Here is a 15,955-nt window from a genome sequence, read left to right on the forward strand (position 1 = left end):
TTAACATCATTTCCCAGATTCAGTTCCCTCCTTTATAAAACACCTATCAGACCCGTATTTTGATGTCTGGTCAAGTTTTTGTCTATGTGCGTGTGTTCGGCAATCATTTATTCCATTCTCCAGTTCTTTTTTTTTTTTTTTTAATTCAGCAACCTAGGTTAACAACTTCTTACATGTTTTACGTGATAAAAGCCACTATGTTGTTGCTTTTCTCCCCCATATATCCCTCAACCTAATAGAGCTGACAACGTGAAAACAACATACCTGTTCCAGGATCCCACCAAGGACGTATAGTTTTGTCATTCCTCCAGATTGGGGGGTTCTTAACCTGAGGGCCACTGAACAGGTCGGTCCCTGGGAGTCCATGGAAATTTGTTCATGTGTACATTTTGGGGGGTAGAGCGCTCTCAGCGTAAATCAGGAGTTCAAGGAAAGTCAGGACACCAAAGGGTACAAACTGTTTCTCTTCTTATAAGCTTAGTAACAGAACTACTATTTACCAAGGCCAAGGCATTTTCACATAAAACATCTCTAACCCTTAAAACTGCCTACACAGTAAGTATTATTAGTCCTGTGTTTACAGAGAAGAACCTAGGGCTTGTAGAGACTGAAAGATTTTCACAAAGCTTTATAACAAGAAAGTTCTGGTGCTGAAATTCAAACCCAAGTCAGTTTGACCTCACATTCTGTACTCTTCCCACTCAGCTGCACTACTGGTAAAACCAAAGAAAGTATAAAACCACCCTGCGACACGGGCTTCCACTGGTCAACAGTCCACTCCCCGGAGCTAATTTTATAGTTTCTCAAGGCCTCGGGATGGATGGAATAAACCAGCTAATGAACGAGGCAGGACCAAGGATCTTGGACCTCACATGAAGAGCAGTCGGAGAAGGCTTGAAGTCAAAGGACCAGTGCAGGGAGGGGGGAAATGTGTGCCAAGGTGGCCTTGAGGAGGAGTGGCTGCCATGGCAACACAGAGACAGCTGATGGGCTCACGGGCTCGGCACCAGCAGAGTTATAATAAATGTTTAGGGGAGGTATGGAAACGGCATGTCTCGCCTGAGCAAAACAATCAGAAATGAAAATTGATAAACTTGGGTGGTTTCCCCAAACCTCCTTCAATATTTCTGGGCTGTGAAGACAGGCAGACCTAGTCTTGAATCCTGGCTCTACTGCTAACTAGCTGTGCGGCCAGAGATAGATAACTTAAATCTTTGTTTCCTTTCCAGTAAATGGAGATACTAATATAGATTCCTAGCATCCTTGGAGGGTTAATTGAGAGATGGGTGCCCGGCACAGAAGCAGGTGCCCAGGAGACAATACTGTGTCACCTCCGCCTCTCCCTACAGCCCCCAACCCCCGCTCCAGAACGACCTCTCTTCCCACGCTTCCTCGTCTGGGCACAGCGTCGCCATCCAAGGTTCAGCTCTTCCCCCTGCCTCTCACACACACCTCCTCATCCAACAGGAGACCCAGGCCTGAAGGTCCAGCACATCCTCCACACAGAGCCCGTGAGAGATGAAGAGTGAGGTTCTGCTGCTCCTACATGGCCACGAGTGCCCAAGTCCTGCCCTGCCATCCACTCCTACTGCCCTCCCCACACCCCCAGAGTTCTCAGAGGCACTGAACATAGGAAACAATCGCAGACTGAGAAGCAAAGTACAAGTCTGGACAATCTCATAACCACAGTAGAGCTTTCTAATAAAATTGAGGGCTGTTTATTTTTTTTTCGGGGGGGGGGCAGGCAGGGGTGGGGGGAACAGGGAGGGGATATGCAGCTTAAGGGAGCCATCGGAGTCCTCTTACTCAAGTAGAGGCAGAAGTGGAAAAAGAAGACGACTGAGGAAATGAGGACGTCAGCCAGCCCAGCAAGGGCCAAGCCTGGCTAGGTCTGCAGCAGGAAAGCGGAAGAATCCAGAAGCTGTGTTCTTAAGGTACAGTAACCCAGGAGCAAGGACGGCCCAGTGAATATCCTGGACTCTGATTAACCAGATCAGCCCCTCCTCCTCCCTGGAGGAGGCATCAGAAGGCAGGATGGGCGAAGCTGAAGCACTGGGGGCAGAGAGAGAAGCACCCCCTCCCTCCCTCCAGCCCACCGCACTGCCTTCTTCAGCACGTAGCTCCCATCTGGTCAACGGCAACCGCTGTCTAAGTGCTCTCCTGACTGCGTTCACCCACCAAACCACATGCATTCCTTTGATCATTACCTCTCTGCCCAGAACCCTTCAGGGACTCTGAGTTAACTGCAGGACGAAGCCTCCTAACAAGCAGTCACTCTGGGCTCCCTCCGGGGGGCTCCCTCCAGCAGCTCCAGCTTACCTTCCATCTAGCCTTATCTCACCCAACTGCTCCACCAGCACTCCAGGCCCCCACCTGCCTCCAGCCCGTCCCCTCCATCTGGAAACAAAATAGTAAAATCTCCCCAGTTCTGCCTGGAGACAGCACGCTTATCCTACAAGGGCCAATCCAAGGGCCACCCCTTCGAACAAAGCCCTCCCTGATTACTCTGGCCCTCAGCAATCATCCTCCCAAAATGTTACCCACCACTTTATTCTATAAACCTCTACAGCACTTCGGAGAGTGCTGGGCACTTTACCTCCATCACACCTCATCCACCTCTCACAGCAGCCCTACAGAGTAGAGGTTCTGATTACACCCATTGTACCAATCAGGAAACTGCAGTTCAGAGAGCTCAAGCAACTTAACCAAAGTAAAAAGTGGTGGAATCAGGATTTAAAACCAGGTCTATCTGTGTTCTTTTTACTAAACTAGTGGTTTTTCAAACCGAACTTGCGAAGCCCTCGGATTAGCAATGCCCAAGCCTGGCCGGCTCTCAGCATCATCTAACTACATGTTCCCGGGCCTTCCTCCAGAAACTGAGTCGGTTGGCTGGGGAAAAGCATGGAAATTTATATTTGGTTTTAATGCAGGAATCTGCAGAGCTCCCTTACGTACATTTGTTTACTTGCTTCTGAACAAAAAGACAAGGGGAAAAAGTTTGAAGACCCCTATCCTACACCAGACCACCATCCTGCTTTAAAGTGAGAATGGCCCCAGCGAGTCTGCATGATGCCATGAACTGAGCTGCCTCAGTTTCCACCCAAATGGGCCATATTCCTTGAAGATTCCCAGGCACACTCTGGGCCAACACTGAGCTGAGCGTTGCCTTTGCATATCAGAGCTCTCTCAGGGCCGTTTTTTTTTTCTTTTTAAGTGGGCTGTATGAAAAATAAAATATCCCTGTAATCTTAGAATCACGTTAGAAATGAAAAGCCAGGCCCTCACACTTCCTTCTCCAGGCAGCTGGTTTGTTTTATCTCTAGCCAGATGGAGAAAGAGAAGGTTCTCATCCATCAAATTTCCATCTTATCAGGTTTCACTGTGAGAAAGCTTGTCAAAGTGCTCAGTGGTTACCTTTAAATATACAAAGGAAACTTCTCCAAAATCTTAATGAGGTACAGGAACTCAGTGATGTAAGAATCTCCAGAATTAGCAGGAGATACTGGCGTTCCAGCCACGCTCTATGGAGCTGCATGGCTGCTGGGGGCTGAGGCAGGAGCGGAACGAGGTGGGGAGAGAGGGGCTCCCAGGCCTGCTACCTCACCCCACCCCACCCTGAGCAGCTCCACTTTTCTATGTTTTCTCTCCAGAAGAGTTCATTTGAACAAAGAATTCATATGCTCAAAAAATAAATAAACAGAAACCACTGAAATGAGACAGTCCTTGCCAAAGAGACCAACAAACATGCGTGGTACTGGCTGCGAGCAGTGCAGTTCTGAGCAGGGAGCTCCGTGTAGGCTCCACCAGGAAGCTGGGGAAGAACGAACGGACAAAGGTGCTGAAGCGCAAGCTGTGCGGGGGCGAGGCCCAGCTGTCAGGCGCCAGGCGAGGCACCACACGTCTCTAAAACCCCACCTGCCCTCTCCTCCAGCCCCCTCCCCGCTCCCCCTGTGCCAGGCTCATTCATGCCCCAGCCTTTGCACAGGCCTTCCCTCTACCAGGAATGCATTTCCACCTCCTGTCCCCCTCACCCCCAGGCAAACTGCTACTTAGCCTTCAGGTCTCAGCTCAAACCCACCCCTTCTGTGAAGCCTCCCTCCCCCTCCCCGGCACCTCTCTCAGCACAGCTGCATTCTCTGTGCTCCCAAAGCACTTGGGCCATCCCTCTATCAGCCCTCATCATGCTATACTTTAGTCAGCTCTTGTCTGCATTTCTTTTATATTTCTCTACTAGATTCCTTCAGAGACTGTGTCTAACTTGATTCAGTCCTGTACTCTCAGTGCCCAGGACAGAGCCTAGCACAGAAATGATGAAGGAAGAACCAGAGATAAGGGAAAGCCTCTCTGTTTGCACCCCAGAGACACGATAGCAATTCCCTGTGAAAAGTGATGGGAACAGCCTTCTAAACCAGCTTCCCCAGCAGGCCCACGCAGGAGCCACTCACACCCAGGGCCTGTCACTCAAAAAGGGTTCTGACGCCCTTCCTAGAGGGATTAATCAGTTGAAAAGGAACAGACGAGCACTTCCTTCAGAGGAGAGGTGAGTGCTGATCAACGAAGAAATTTACAGCTTTGTTGCCTGGACTGGTGAAAAGGCAGAACACAGTTATGAGTCAGCAGCGCCTGTCAGAGAGTCTAGTGGGCTGGGCTGTGTCACCCCAAGTCTTGAGACAGCACCTGCCACACCATTAAAAGCAGGAAAAGAGGAAGGAAAAGAAGGAATCTAATGTAATAAGCATCGCCCTCTGTGAGCCAGGAACCACAGTAGCCATTTACTCCTGCATTAAATTTTATTATCCATTTGTTTAATCCTAAATTAGATATCATTAACCCCATTTTAGGGGAGTAAACATTAGTTTAGAAAAATTAAGTAACTGGCTTGGAAGCTCAGAGTTAAGCACCTGCTGACGCTGAGATTCCAACCTAAGTCCGGCACTGTTTTCCCCTGTCCCAAATATACCCACTAAATCGCTAAGTTTCTAGCACCCAAGGCAGTGACGTCATCACCATCAACAAAACAGCTAATATTTACTGATCATTTATGATGCACCAGATATAACGCTAAGTGCTATACCTTATCTCATAGAATCCTCACAACTGATATCTGTTTTTCTGACAAGAAATGGACACCACAGTCTGCAGAGGCAAAGTAGCTGGTTCCCAGCCCCACAGCTAGCAAGCGATGGAACCAGGATTCAAATCTGGTCTGACTCCCAAGTCTCTGCATTGTGCCTCTCTTATGAGAAACTGGAATTTGCAAAGACAAAACTTCTCCCACACAGGTCATATAAACTGCCCATTCTACAAGGATACCGACTCAAAATCTTTACACCTGACCTTAAGAAAAAGGGCGGGGGGAGCTCTGACCCTTGGTAAAAATCACACTACCTCAGGTCTGTGGTCTTAGCCCTAAACCAACTAGCCTACAGCCTACAGACACTGTCTCCAAATGCCAGGTTTTGATGACGGTTCACCAAAAGATGTCCTGAATGCTCTCGCAACCTCATCTGGAGCTATCCGTCAATAAACACACGTGAGAACCGGAGGGGTTCAGGCTGAGCCACCCTGAAATTAAACCCGCTCCTGTCAAAGCACACAGGATTAGCCAGCTGGGTGACGGGTACAACTTTAATTAGATCTTTGGGCTGTAGCCAGCAAATGCATCCCCACAGAGCGAAGGGCCCAGGTACTGAAGCACACACTTGTCAGAGTAGGGGGTGACAGGTCTCGTAAGAGATGAGAGCGTTATGAGACAGTCTGGGGAACAGGCTAAGCCAATGTCTAATAAACGGTGCTTATAAAGGAGAAGAAAAAGACTATGACTTGTTCCTCTCCTCCCTGCACCCACCCCGAGCAGCACACAGAACGCCTGAACACACACACACACACACACACACACACACACACACACACACACACACACACACACACACACACACACACACACACACACACGTGCCTTGAGTCTCTGGAGCCAAACAAGGGATGTGAGGGCAAGGATGTGAGAATCCAAGCAGCATTCCTGTTAGACCACAGAAGCTGGGACACTTTAAACATCACAGTTAGGACACCGACTTGGGAATACCGGGGGGGGGGGGGGGGGGGGGGCGGGGGGGGTTTGTTTGTTTGTTGCAAAGGCCTCCTGAATTTCTTTGAAGGGATGTGGGTCCCTCTGGTGGCAAGGAGGTATAACACAATGAAGGGAATCTACCCGTGAGACCCTCACTTTTTGACCTTCCTTTTCGTAAAAGACTCCGAGGTAGAGGCCAAAGCTTGGAATCACTTGAGCCTACCGACAGTGCCTGCACCACTGCAAGTGCTCAATACATGTCCCCTGAATAAACAAATGAGCAAACTGCAAATTACCACATGTGCTGAGCTGCCTGGCACTACTAGGTCACTGCAATCACAGGCAATTAAAACAAACAAACAATGAGCTGACTCTCACAGCCAAACGTCTCAGTGTTCACGCACCATCAGACACAGTGAATCCAGATGCCTCAGATTCAAGCTGCATTTTCAGACAGGCATTGTCTCCCTCCAAAATGCTCAAGAGCAGGCACAATGAGATGGCAATACATGTTTTTGGCATGAGCAAAGGATGGTTTGATCACATCCAAGAGAGGCTGGCTTGCCATCAGAAAGAATTCAGGCAATGCTACAAAAGCCCATGCCCTGTGCAAAACTGCTTCTACTGAATGGGGTATTGTCGAAGAGTCTGTATACTGCTCAGAGAACTCTTTACAAAAACCCACCAGAGGAAATAGTTCCCTCAGGCCTCAGTGCCAGCAAAAGCTGTCCCTTTACCTTAACGTGTTCTTATAGACACCAGAGACCTTGTAACTTAATTTCCCTTTTTACTTTCGCTGCCAGGAGCCCCAGCTGGATTTTAAGTCCCTCTTCAGCACTGTGGCGGCTCTCACAAGCGGCACTTCTCCTCACTCACCTGCCTCCATTTCACTGGTCACCCTTACTGTTCCGTGACCCTAATGCCTTTAATCTCATTTAATTTTATAACTTTACATAAACCTCTGAAAATGCTTTTTTGAAACACAGAAAGAAAGAAATTACAAGTCTGAAAGCTTCAAATAACCAAAATACTTCAAGTTGGGTGGTCTTGAAAACGGATTATTGTAGTCCGCTGAAAAGCTGAAATTGTATCAATCTTCCTTTTTGCTAAAAGCACAGTATTCTTAACATAAATATTGTTTGGCATAGCCTCAGCACGGTATCTTAGGTGAAGTCCTGAAATTAAGAGTCTACAGACTTGGATCCGTGTCACATATTTATCACTTTCTATGTGACCATGATCAAGCCATTTAAATTCTGAGGCTCCGGGGCTTCCCTGGTGGCGCAGTGGTTGAGAGTCCGCCTAACGATGCAGGGAACACGGGTTCGTGCCCCGGTCCGGGAAGATCTCACATGCCGCGGAGCGGCTGGGCCCATGAGCCATGGCCGCTGAGCCTGCGCGTCTGGAGCCTGTGCTCCGCAACAGGAGAGGCCACAAGAGTGGAGGCCCACGTACCACAAAAAAAAAAAAAAAAAAAATTCAAGAATCCGCCTGCCAGTGCCGGGGTCCTGGGTTCGAGCCCTGGTCAGGGAAGATCCCACATGTCGCAGAGCAACTAAGCCCATGCGCCACAGCTACTAAGCCTGCGCTTGAGAGCCCGCGAGCCACAACTGAGCCCACGTGCTGCAACTACTGAAACCTGCACGCCTAGAGCCCGTGCTCCACAAGAGAAGCCGCCGCGATGAGAAGCCTGTTCACCTCAACGCAGAGTAGCCCTGGCTCACCGCAACTAGAGAAAGCTTGTGCACAGCAACAAAGACCCAACACAGCGAAAAATAAATAAACAAATTTATTAAAGAAAAACAAAAATTCTGAGGCTCTGATTAATCTATAAAATGGGAAAAACCTTTTGTATGCCCAATCACAGGGCTGTGAGCACCAAGGGAAAGACAGGCAGTCCTTGTATTAACTGTAAAGTGTACTGGAGAAGAATACGCCTAAGAAATCGTATCTGCTTCATTTCTATCACTCTGTAACAGCAGTTTTCATTAACAGAGGGTGTTGAGGATTGAGCTGAATGTGGACTGAGAAAAAGACCAGTGTTTGGAACACATTTTCTTCCCGGTGTTTTTCAGCTCTACCTGTGGGATGCGGTGAGGTTCGAGTAAATGCTGAGTACTCACGAGTCCTGGAGGGGAGCTTACTATGCACCCAGACAGCCCAGAAGCCACACCTGAGCGGCTCCGTTACAGAGGAGCAGGTTCTTTTTCCCCTCTATCCCCCACCTCCCGGAGCCTGACACACGTCACGTACCTTTTCTCATCTTCTTGTCTCCGGGCTCTCTGCAGGCAACCCATTCTCCAGACCTCCATCAGACAAGTCTCTCTAAACTGCAAATCTAACAATCCTCTGCTCAACTCCCCCTCGACAGCGGCCCCACTGCCTGCAGGTCAAGTCCACACTCCCAAACTCTGTATCCAAGGCCCTCTACAATTCAGCCTCTCTCTAGGTTAAAGCCACCCTTCACTACAGCCCCAAACTCTTCTTCCCCCAAACACCACACTCTCTCACATCTGTGTACCTTCACCTCCTATACGAAACCCTCGTCTCCCTCGCCTAGCTGGTAACCTTCAACTCAAACTTCAGAACCAGTTCGAAAGTTACTTTCCCGGGGAGCCTTCTCCAATCCTGCTCTGTGCTCCCGTGGTTACTCTGTTCCTATCTCCGTCCCGGAACTGTCCCCAGGCAGAGCTGAGGGCCTGCACAAAGCGTTCAATATGGCTGAATGCATGAATGGGAGTCCTTTCCATTGCCAAGCCAGACACAGGGGCCACCAAAAGGCCTGGGGTTTTGTTTGTTTCAATCCAAAAGCAACAGCAATAGCAGCTGGTGAGTGGGAGGCTCTAGTTAATTAAAGAGCCTAGTTAACAGAACCAGCTGATAAGCCATGCAAGGCTGGTGGGTTACACTCTACCTCTGCATGCGTCCTAGCACCATAAGGCAAAGTCATCCCCAGCAGGGTTCCCCAGACGCTGAACAGGCCAGTGCCCCCAAGATCGGGTGCGAAGCATGCTCACGAGATGGACACAGTCAAATTCTTAGGATGAAACCAGAAGTTAAGCAGAGATACTGTTGTGATGCGATACATGCTCAAAAAGAAAGAAAGCACGGCCAGATCCTCTTGTCAGAAACGTGCATGACTCAATGTAGAAAAGCAGCCGTGACGAGACACTAGGAAGCCCTGAGTCACAGGCAGGCTCACCTGATGTGAGCATCCAGAGGCACAGCTGCTTTTTGGTGCCCACGGCCCCGAAACAAAGCCGTGCCTTCTCTGGATAACTGCTCACTCCCTCCAAACATGGGGTTCTAGGGGAAGCTGCCAGTGATGATACACGAGCTCACACACACACACACACTCACGCACGCACGCACAACCACACACACACTCACTTCTGACAAAGAATGAGCATGTGACCCAAGTTGGGCCTCTCGATACCTCACCTGTCTGGCCCTCCAGACCAGGGGACAACAGGGGTAGTGGGGTGTGAGAGTCCTCCTTCATCTCATTTACTAAACTGGGGAGCTGTGATCCCAGCAGGGCTGGCAATGCTGGGTCCAACCACTTGGAGCTGGAGTAAGAGGACGCAAGAAAGAGAAGCCAGGGCTTCCCTGGTGGCGCAGTGGTTGAGAGTCCGCCTGCTGATGCAGGGGACACGGGTTCGTGCCCCGGTCCGGGAAGATCCCACATGCCGCGGAGCGGCTGGGCCCGTGAGCCATGGCCGCTGAGCCTGCGCGTCCAGAGCCTGTGCTCCGCAACGGGAGAGGCCACAACAGTGAGAGGCCCGCATACCGCAAAAAAAAAAAAAAAAAGAAAAAAAGAAAGAGAAGCCAGCTCTCAGAGAGACACGGACTCGGTCCCGGCAGAGTTCCTGTCACCCCTGTCCTTCCAGCCATTTAGTTACCCAAGGCAATGCATTCCCCTTTCTGCCTAAGTTACTTAAAGCTGGGTTTCTATCCCCAACAACAAAAAAGAACTCCCACCCGTAGTATACTTCACTCTAGTCTCTCCCTCTCACTGTCACATGCCCCTTCCATTCCTTGCCAAGCATTCCTTGCTTCCTTATGAAGGCGTATGCATGTTACTTAGGAATAAATCTTATCAACAGCAGTCCAAAATTCTTTTAGAAGCACTAGAGTTTTCATGAATAAGTGAATTATGGAACCAACATTGTCTGATAATAGAGGGATTGGTAAATACATTACAGCGTATCCACTTGATGTAATGTTATATAGCCATTTCAAGTGTAAGTTATAATGTAAAGAAACAATTACATATTTTATACACCTAGGGGTGTGTGTGTGTGTGTGTGTGTGTGTGTGTGTGTATCTCCCGAATCCAATTTCTATTGAATAAACATTTTTATATGATACAGGGGGATGGAGGGGACAAACTAAACTGAAAAAAAAAAATGTTATCCAACAGTGAAGGATCTAAGAATTGGTATGAAAACTGACCTCTAGAGAAGGACCCTCTGGCCAGTCTTTTCTTTACCTCATCCACAGAGGCACACGACTCAGACCTCACACTGCTCACTCAACTTAAGTGTCATCTCCGCTAGAAGGCTTCCCTGACTACTCTGCCCCACGAGGATCTTTCGCACTGACTACGTAAGCTGCATGAATTAGCTCTGGGTTTTACACTGCTTTGCATTTTGTCATGTATAACATTTTCACCTCCCTTAAGGAAAAAATAAAACATTCAGGGCTCATGCCATGTATTTCCATCAGCATCTCAACTAGATACATTTGGTTTTCAGTAACACTGAATAAATATCAGGTCTTTTAATAACATGCAATAAACTGGTATACACCAATACTGCTGGTTGCATCATAAACTGGGTGAGCCCTTTGGACAAATAATTTGGCAGCATGATTAACTAGTATAATCCTCAGAATCTATCCTTGGGATTTCAAGGAAAAAAAAAAAAATGCCTTTATGCCCAAAGATGTTCATTGTGGCATTACTTAAACAGCCAAAACGTCCAAGAGAGCAGGAAATTTTTATTAAGTAAATCACGTGAAATCTAGTCAATGACGCGTATGCATCATTCAGCATGACTGCTCCGGAGCCTACACAACACGCGGAGATGGCCGTGAGAGAGAAAGTGATCAAAGAACACACAACAGCATTTAGCCTCTGATTGGACTGGGGCCCCAAATGCACCAGGACTAAAGGGTGATACTGAAAAACAGAGTTACTTTATGAGGGTGGTGGAATTATAGGCTACATTTTCTTATTTTCCTAAGTTTCCATTATTTCTCTCTTGATGTTCATTAAAATTTCTGTTAAAATAGACAAACATTTATATTTCAATCCTCTTGTCAGTGCCAGCCTTAGGATTTCAAACTATGGTCCTGACGTCCCGTCCCTGCCAACAGCAGCCACCAGAGAACTAACCTCTGGTACCTGCGGGCTCTCCTTCGAGCTCTCTACTCCAATGACTCTGCCTGCCCCAGGCGCCCGTGCAGGGAATTCGTTTAACCTGAGTGTCAACAATCACTCAGACTCAGTCCCTGTGCTACCCGACTGCACCGAGGCTGTGGATCTGGACGTGACTCTCAGGATGCGGAATACTTACATTTAAACCTAACAGAAACTGTAAAAGATCAACTTTTTTGTCTACCAAATTCAGAGAGAATTTCTTAAATACTAACATCCAACGCTAAATAGAATAGTCTTAAAAAAAGATCACTCTCACCTAGGGAAACGTGGTATAATCTTTCTGGAGAACAATTTGGGTGTATCTATAAAATAGTCTTTAAAATATTCATACTCTTTGACCCAGTAATTATACCTCTATCAGGAAATAATCAGTGGATAAATATTTATGTACAAGGATGTTTGCTGCAGCATTTGTTATAAGGCAAATATATATATAATGAACTAAACATCCTACAGTAAGGACTAGTTAAATAAACTGTAGCACATTCAAGTGATGAACCATTATGTTCACACACAAAAAAACACGTTTTTGAAGAACACTCATGACGGCCCCACACCAAAGGGAGAACATTGAATAAAAAAAAAAAAAAAGAAACAATACAAAAATGCATTTTCAGCTTGACACCAATAACGTGCACCAATAATGTGCACGCGTGTGTGTGTGTGTGCATGTGTGTGACAGAAAGAGAGAGAGAGAGAGAATAAAAGGACTAGAACATCAAATAGCTAAGACTGGTCATTTCTAGGTGATGAGATGGTGAGTGAAATATTTTATATTCTTCCGGTTTTTCTAAGCTTTCGGCGATGAATATCTGTCTCCCTAAAACAGCCAAAGAGCCCCGGCCAGCGCAAGCGCCCTGCCCACTACCTCGAGGGCCGAGCGGCACTCACGTGGGTGATGCGGTCTCCCTTGCTCCTCTCTTGGTGGGCTGCCTCCAGCTCCTTCTCCAGTCTCTCCCTCTCCTGCTGCAGGTCGCTCAGCTCCCGGCTGACTCTCTTAATGCTCCTACGCAGTCTGTGGTTCTCTGTGCTCTTGGTGAGGTTTTCTGAGCGCAGCTCAGCCAAAAGGGCTGCCTTTTCTAACAGAGCAGCCTCGTAATCTTCAGACCCCTAGAAGAAGAGGAGGGGAAGGGGAGTTGGGCTGATTTTCACAGCTCAGGAAACAAACCAAGAAATCGGTGCTCCTTGTTCACCAGTTTTGTTTTTCTTTTTTTGGTCGGGGGGGGGGGTGGGTGGAGGGAGGTGGAGATTAACATAACATTCAGATAACATTCAGGACCCACAGCACAAATAATATGAAAGTTTTGAAATAACACAGGGTAGTGTTTATGTTACAACGTTGATGTTAAGGGGGAAAAGGCTACAATTATTGTGTAAAAACTTTTTTTTTTAAAGATGAGAAAGAAAAGCACAAAATGTTAGTAGTAACTGTATTTAGTAGGGTGGGAATACAGATGATTTTTTTCCTTTACTTCTCTGCATTTTCAAATGTTGTAAGGTTAGTGAGCATGTTATTTCTGTAATAGTTTAAAAAAACAATTTAAGTTATTTTTAAAAGATAGAAAATAAAGAATTTTATTTGAAAAGCAGAGATGGATTCAAGCACTGGCAATGTTCATCTCTGTTACAGATAAACCCACAGTCATCTAGAGAAAAAGGAAGGTCAACCTAGTAATCGATAGCCACCTCAAGAGGCTACAAGTTCAGCAGAGTCGGAGGTCTACGCGTGTCAAGAACATGTTTATTTCATTAATACAGTTTATTAGAGAAAATACATATGTGATTATCGTGCATATGAAAAAATGTCGTAACTCACCACTAATCAAAAAGAGCGAATTAAAACAAGCTTTCACTTAACAAGTGAGATTGTTTTAATGAGAATATCCAGTGCTGGCAAACTTATTGGGAAATGGCACAATTAACATTCACGTTTCAAGAACTGACCAAGCATCTAGAAGCCAAGAAATATGCTGGCAGGAATGTACATTGATAGAACTCCCCGTGGACAGATTATGTACATCAAGTATGTGTGTATTATATAAAGATGTTCACAATCATCCCAATAATTCCATTCCTAGGATTCAATCTCGGAGAAGAATCCAAAATATAAGGGGGAAAAGCCTTATATACAAAGTCATTGGGGCTTCCCTGGTGGCGCAGTGGTTGGGAGTCCACCTGCCAGTGCAGGGGACGTGGGTTCGAGCCCTGGTCCGGGAGGATCCCACATGCCGCGGTACGGCTAGGCCCGTGTGCCACAACTACTGAGCCTGCGAGCCACAATTGCTGAAGCCCCTGTGCCCGGCGCCCATGCTCCACAGCGGGAGAGACCACTGCAGTGAGAAGCCTGCGCACCGCGGCAGGGAGTAGCCCCCGCTCGCCGCAACTAGAGAAAAGCCCACGTGCAGCAATGAAGACCCCAAAACAGCCAATAAATAAATAAATAATAAATTCTTTTTAAAAAAAAAAAGTCATTCATCAAAGAACTACTTAAAACAGTGAAAAATAAGAAACAACCTAAATGTGCAAGAATATGAAAGCGAATAAAGTATGACAAAGCCACACAATAAAACCTTAAAACTACATTTACAAAAAGTTGATAATATGTGAATATTTCTAAGTCACTATGTTACATTAAAAAAAAAAAAAATCCCTGGTGGCTCAGTGGTTAAGAATCCACCTGCCAATGCAGGGGACACAGGTTCAATCCCTGGTCCGGGAAGATACCACACGCCGCAGAGCAACTAAGCCCGTGCTCCACAACTACTGAGCCTGCGCTCTAGAGCCCACGAGCCACAACTACTGAAGCCCGAGCACCTAGAGCCCGTACTCCACAACAAGAGAAGCCACCACATTGAGAAGCCCATGCACCACAACGAAGAGTAGCCCCCTCACCGCAACTAGAGAAAGCCCGCGCACAGCAACGAAGACCCAACGCAGCCAAAAATAAATAAATTAAAAAAAAATCAAATTGTAAACGATCTAAAAAATAAAATCTATGCATAGGAGAAAGCCTAGAAGGAAAAACAACAAGGCGTTAATAGTGGTTGGGGGACTTCCTGATTTCCCTTTTTTCCCTTCTTGCCAGTCTTCTGAAAAAATTTTTGAAACATATATAATACTTATACTCAGAAGAAAATTAACTTTTTACAAAATCTGTCTTTTGAATTAGATTGAGGACAAGATTAAAAATTTTAAAGCAAGGGACACTTGAGCTGTCAAGGTCGCAGCTCAGACTGTGGAGTAAAGGGACTGGCCCCAGCTTCCGGGCCCTCCCAAGAAATCCATCTCTGCTTCTGTGGACAGTGAAGTCCTAGCTGTTCAGCAGAGGTGGGCTACAACCACGGTCACTCCGGAGGCAGAGGGGTTCCGCTGTTCCTGGGCCCCTACAACCCAGCCATCTGGTCCCATGCTTCCCCAACTATTGTCTAGGACACAGCAACAGAGGCTGAGGGAGAAAGCCATTCAAATTCCAAAGTAGGTTTTATTAGAAGCTTGTGTTTTAGTTTCCTTTAAAATTAAAATAAAGAAATGGGAAACCTAGGTCACGGGCCCACCCAAAAAATGTATCTGGGGCAGTGCTTATTTAAATAAACTCAAAAAGAGAACAGAAGATAAACAATGATTTGGGAAAACGCTCACCTTGAACAATTTTCATAGTTACCTTTTATTAAGCACTGATTATGTATGCGGGGTTAAACCAGGCACTTTTACACGTATTGTATCTCAGTCTCTCACAGGACCCTACAAAGTACACATTATTATCCCTATTTAAGTAACTGAGGCTCAAAACTGTTAAATGACTAGCCTGTCATCAGGCCGTAAGTGATTAAATCCGGGATTCAAACGACTCCAGAGCCTGTGTTCTTCCCAGAGCACTATTCTGTCTTGCCCATTCCTGGGCAGATTCCAGTTAACACCAATAAACTACAAAAAATTAAAACAAGCAGACTGAATTCAAGGGGAGAACACCAGTTAGGAGCTTGTTAAACAAAGGATAGCAATGGTTGATACTAAAATAATAGATGTTATCAAGCGATCAAAGTTCTGTGGGATTATCATGTAAATAACGATAACAAAGCCTCTAGAAAAATCTGAGCTCGAAGAATTCAAATTCATACATTCGATTCACTTCATAAAAATACTTTCCATGTTAATTTTCCCTGAGATGGCCCTCTGGAAAACTTCTTTGGAGAATTTTTTTTACCTTTTCCTGCAAGACACCCTGACTTTCAGATTCTATAACACCAGTCAGGTGCTTATAAATCAGGTGGCAAATACCTGACCCAGTTAGACATGGTCAGAAACTAAAGCACCCCCTACCCACCCCCCTAAAAAAGAAACTAAAGCCCAAATAATATGAAACAAATTGTTCTTCCCCACAGTACAGAAACATGATGAGTCCAATAAAGAAAGAGTCAGAAGGCCCAGAGTTCAAAGACCAG

General features: G+C 46.5%; 1 protein-coding gene across 8 annotated transcripts in view; it reads right to left on the minus strand.

The window, feature by feature from the left end:
- The window catches only part of CDK5RAP2 (CDK5 regulatory subunit associated protein 2), a 178,167-nt gene that overhangs the window by 107,943 nt on the left and 54,269 nt on the right, over positions 1-15,955 (minus strand). For 7 of the 8 annotated variants that reach the window (XM_033427340.2, XM_033427335.2, XM_033427336.2 and 4 more), the window contains one exon: positions 12,405-12,623. The exons of the other annotated variant lie outside the window; for it this stretch is intronic. In XM_033427340.2, the coding sequence (XP_033283231.1) occupies positions 12,405-12,623 (219 nt within the window). The remainder of the gene's footprint in view (positions 1-12,404; positions 12,624-15,955) is intronic. 8 annotated transcript variants of the gene reach the window in all.

This window comes from Orcinus orca, chromosome 6 (assembly GCF_937001465.1).
Source record: "Orcinus orca chromosome 6, mOrcOrc1.1, whole genome shotgun sequence".
Classification (NCBI taxonomy): Eukaryota; Metazoa; Chordata; class Mammalia; order Artiodactyla; family Delphinidae; genus Orcinus; species Orcinus orca.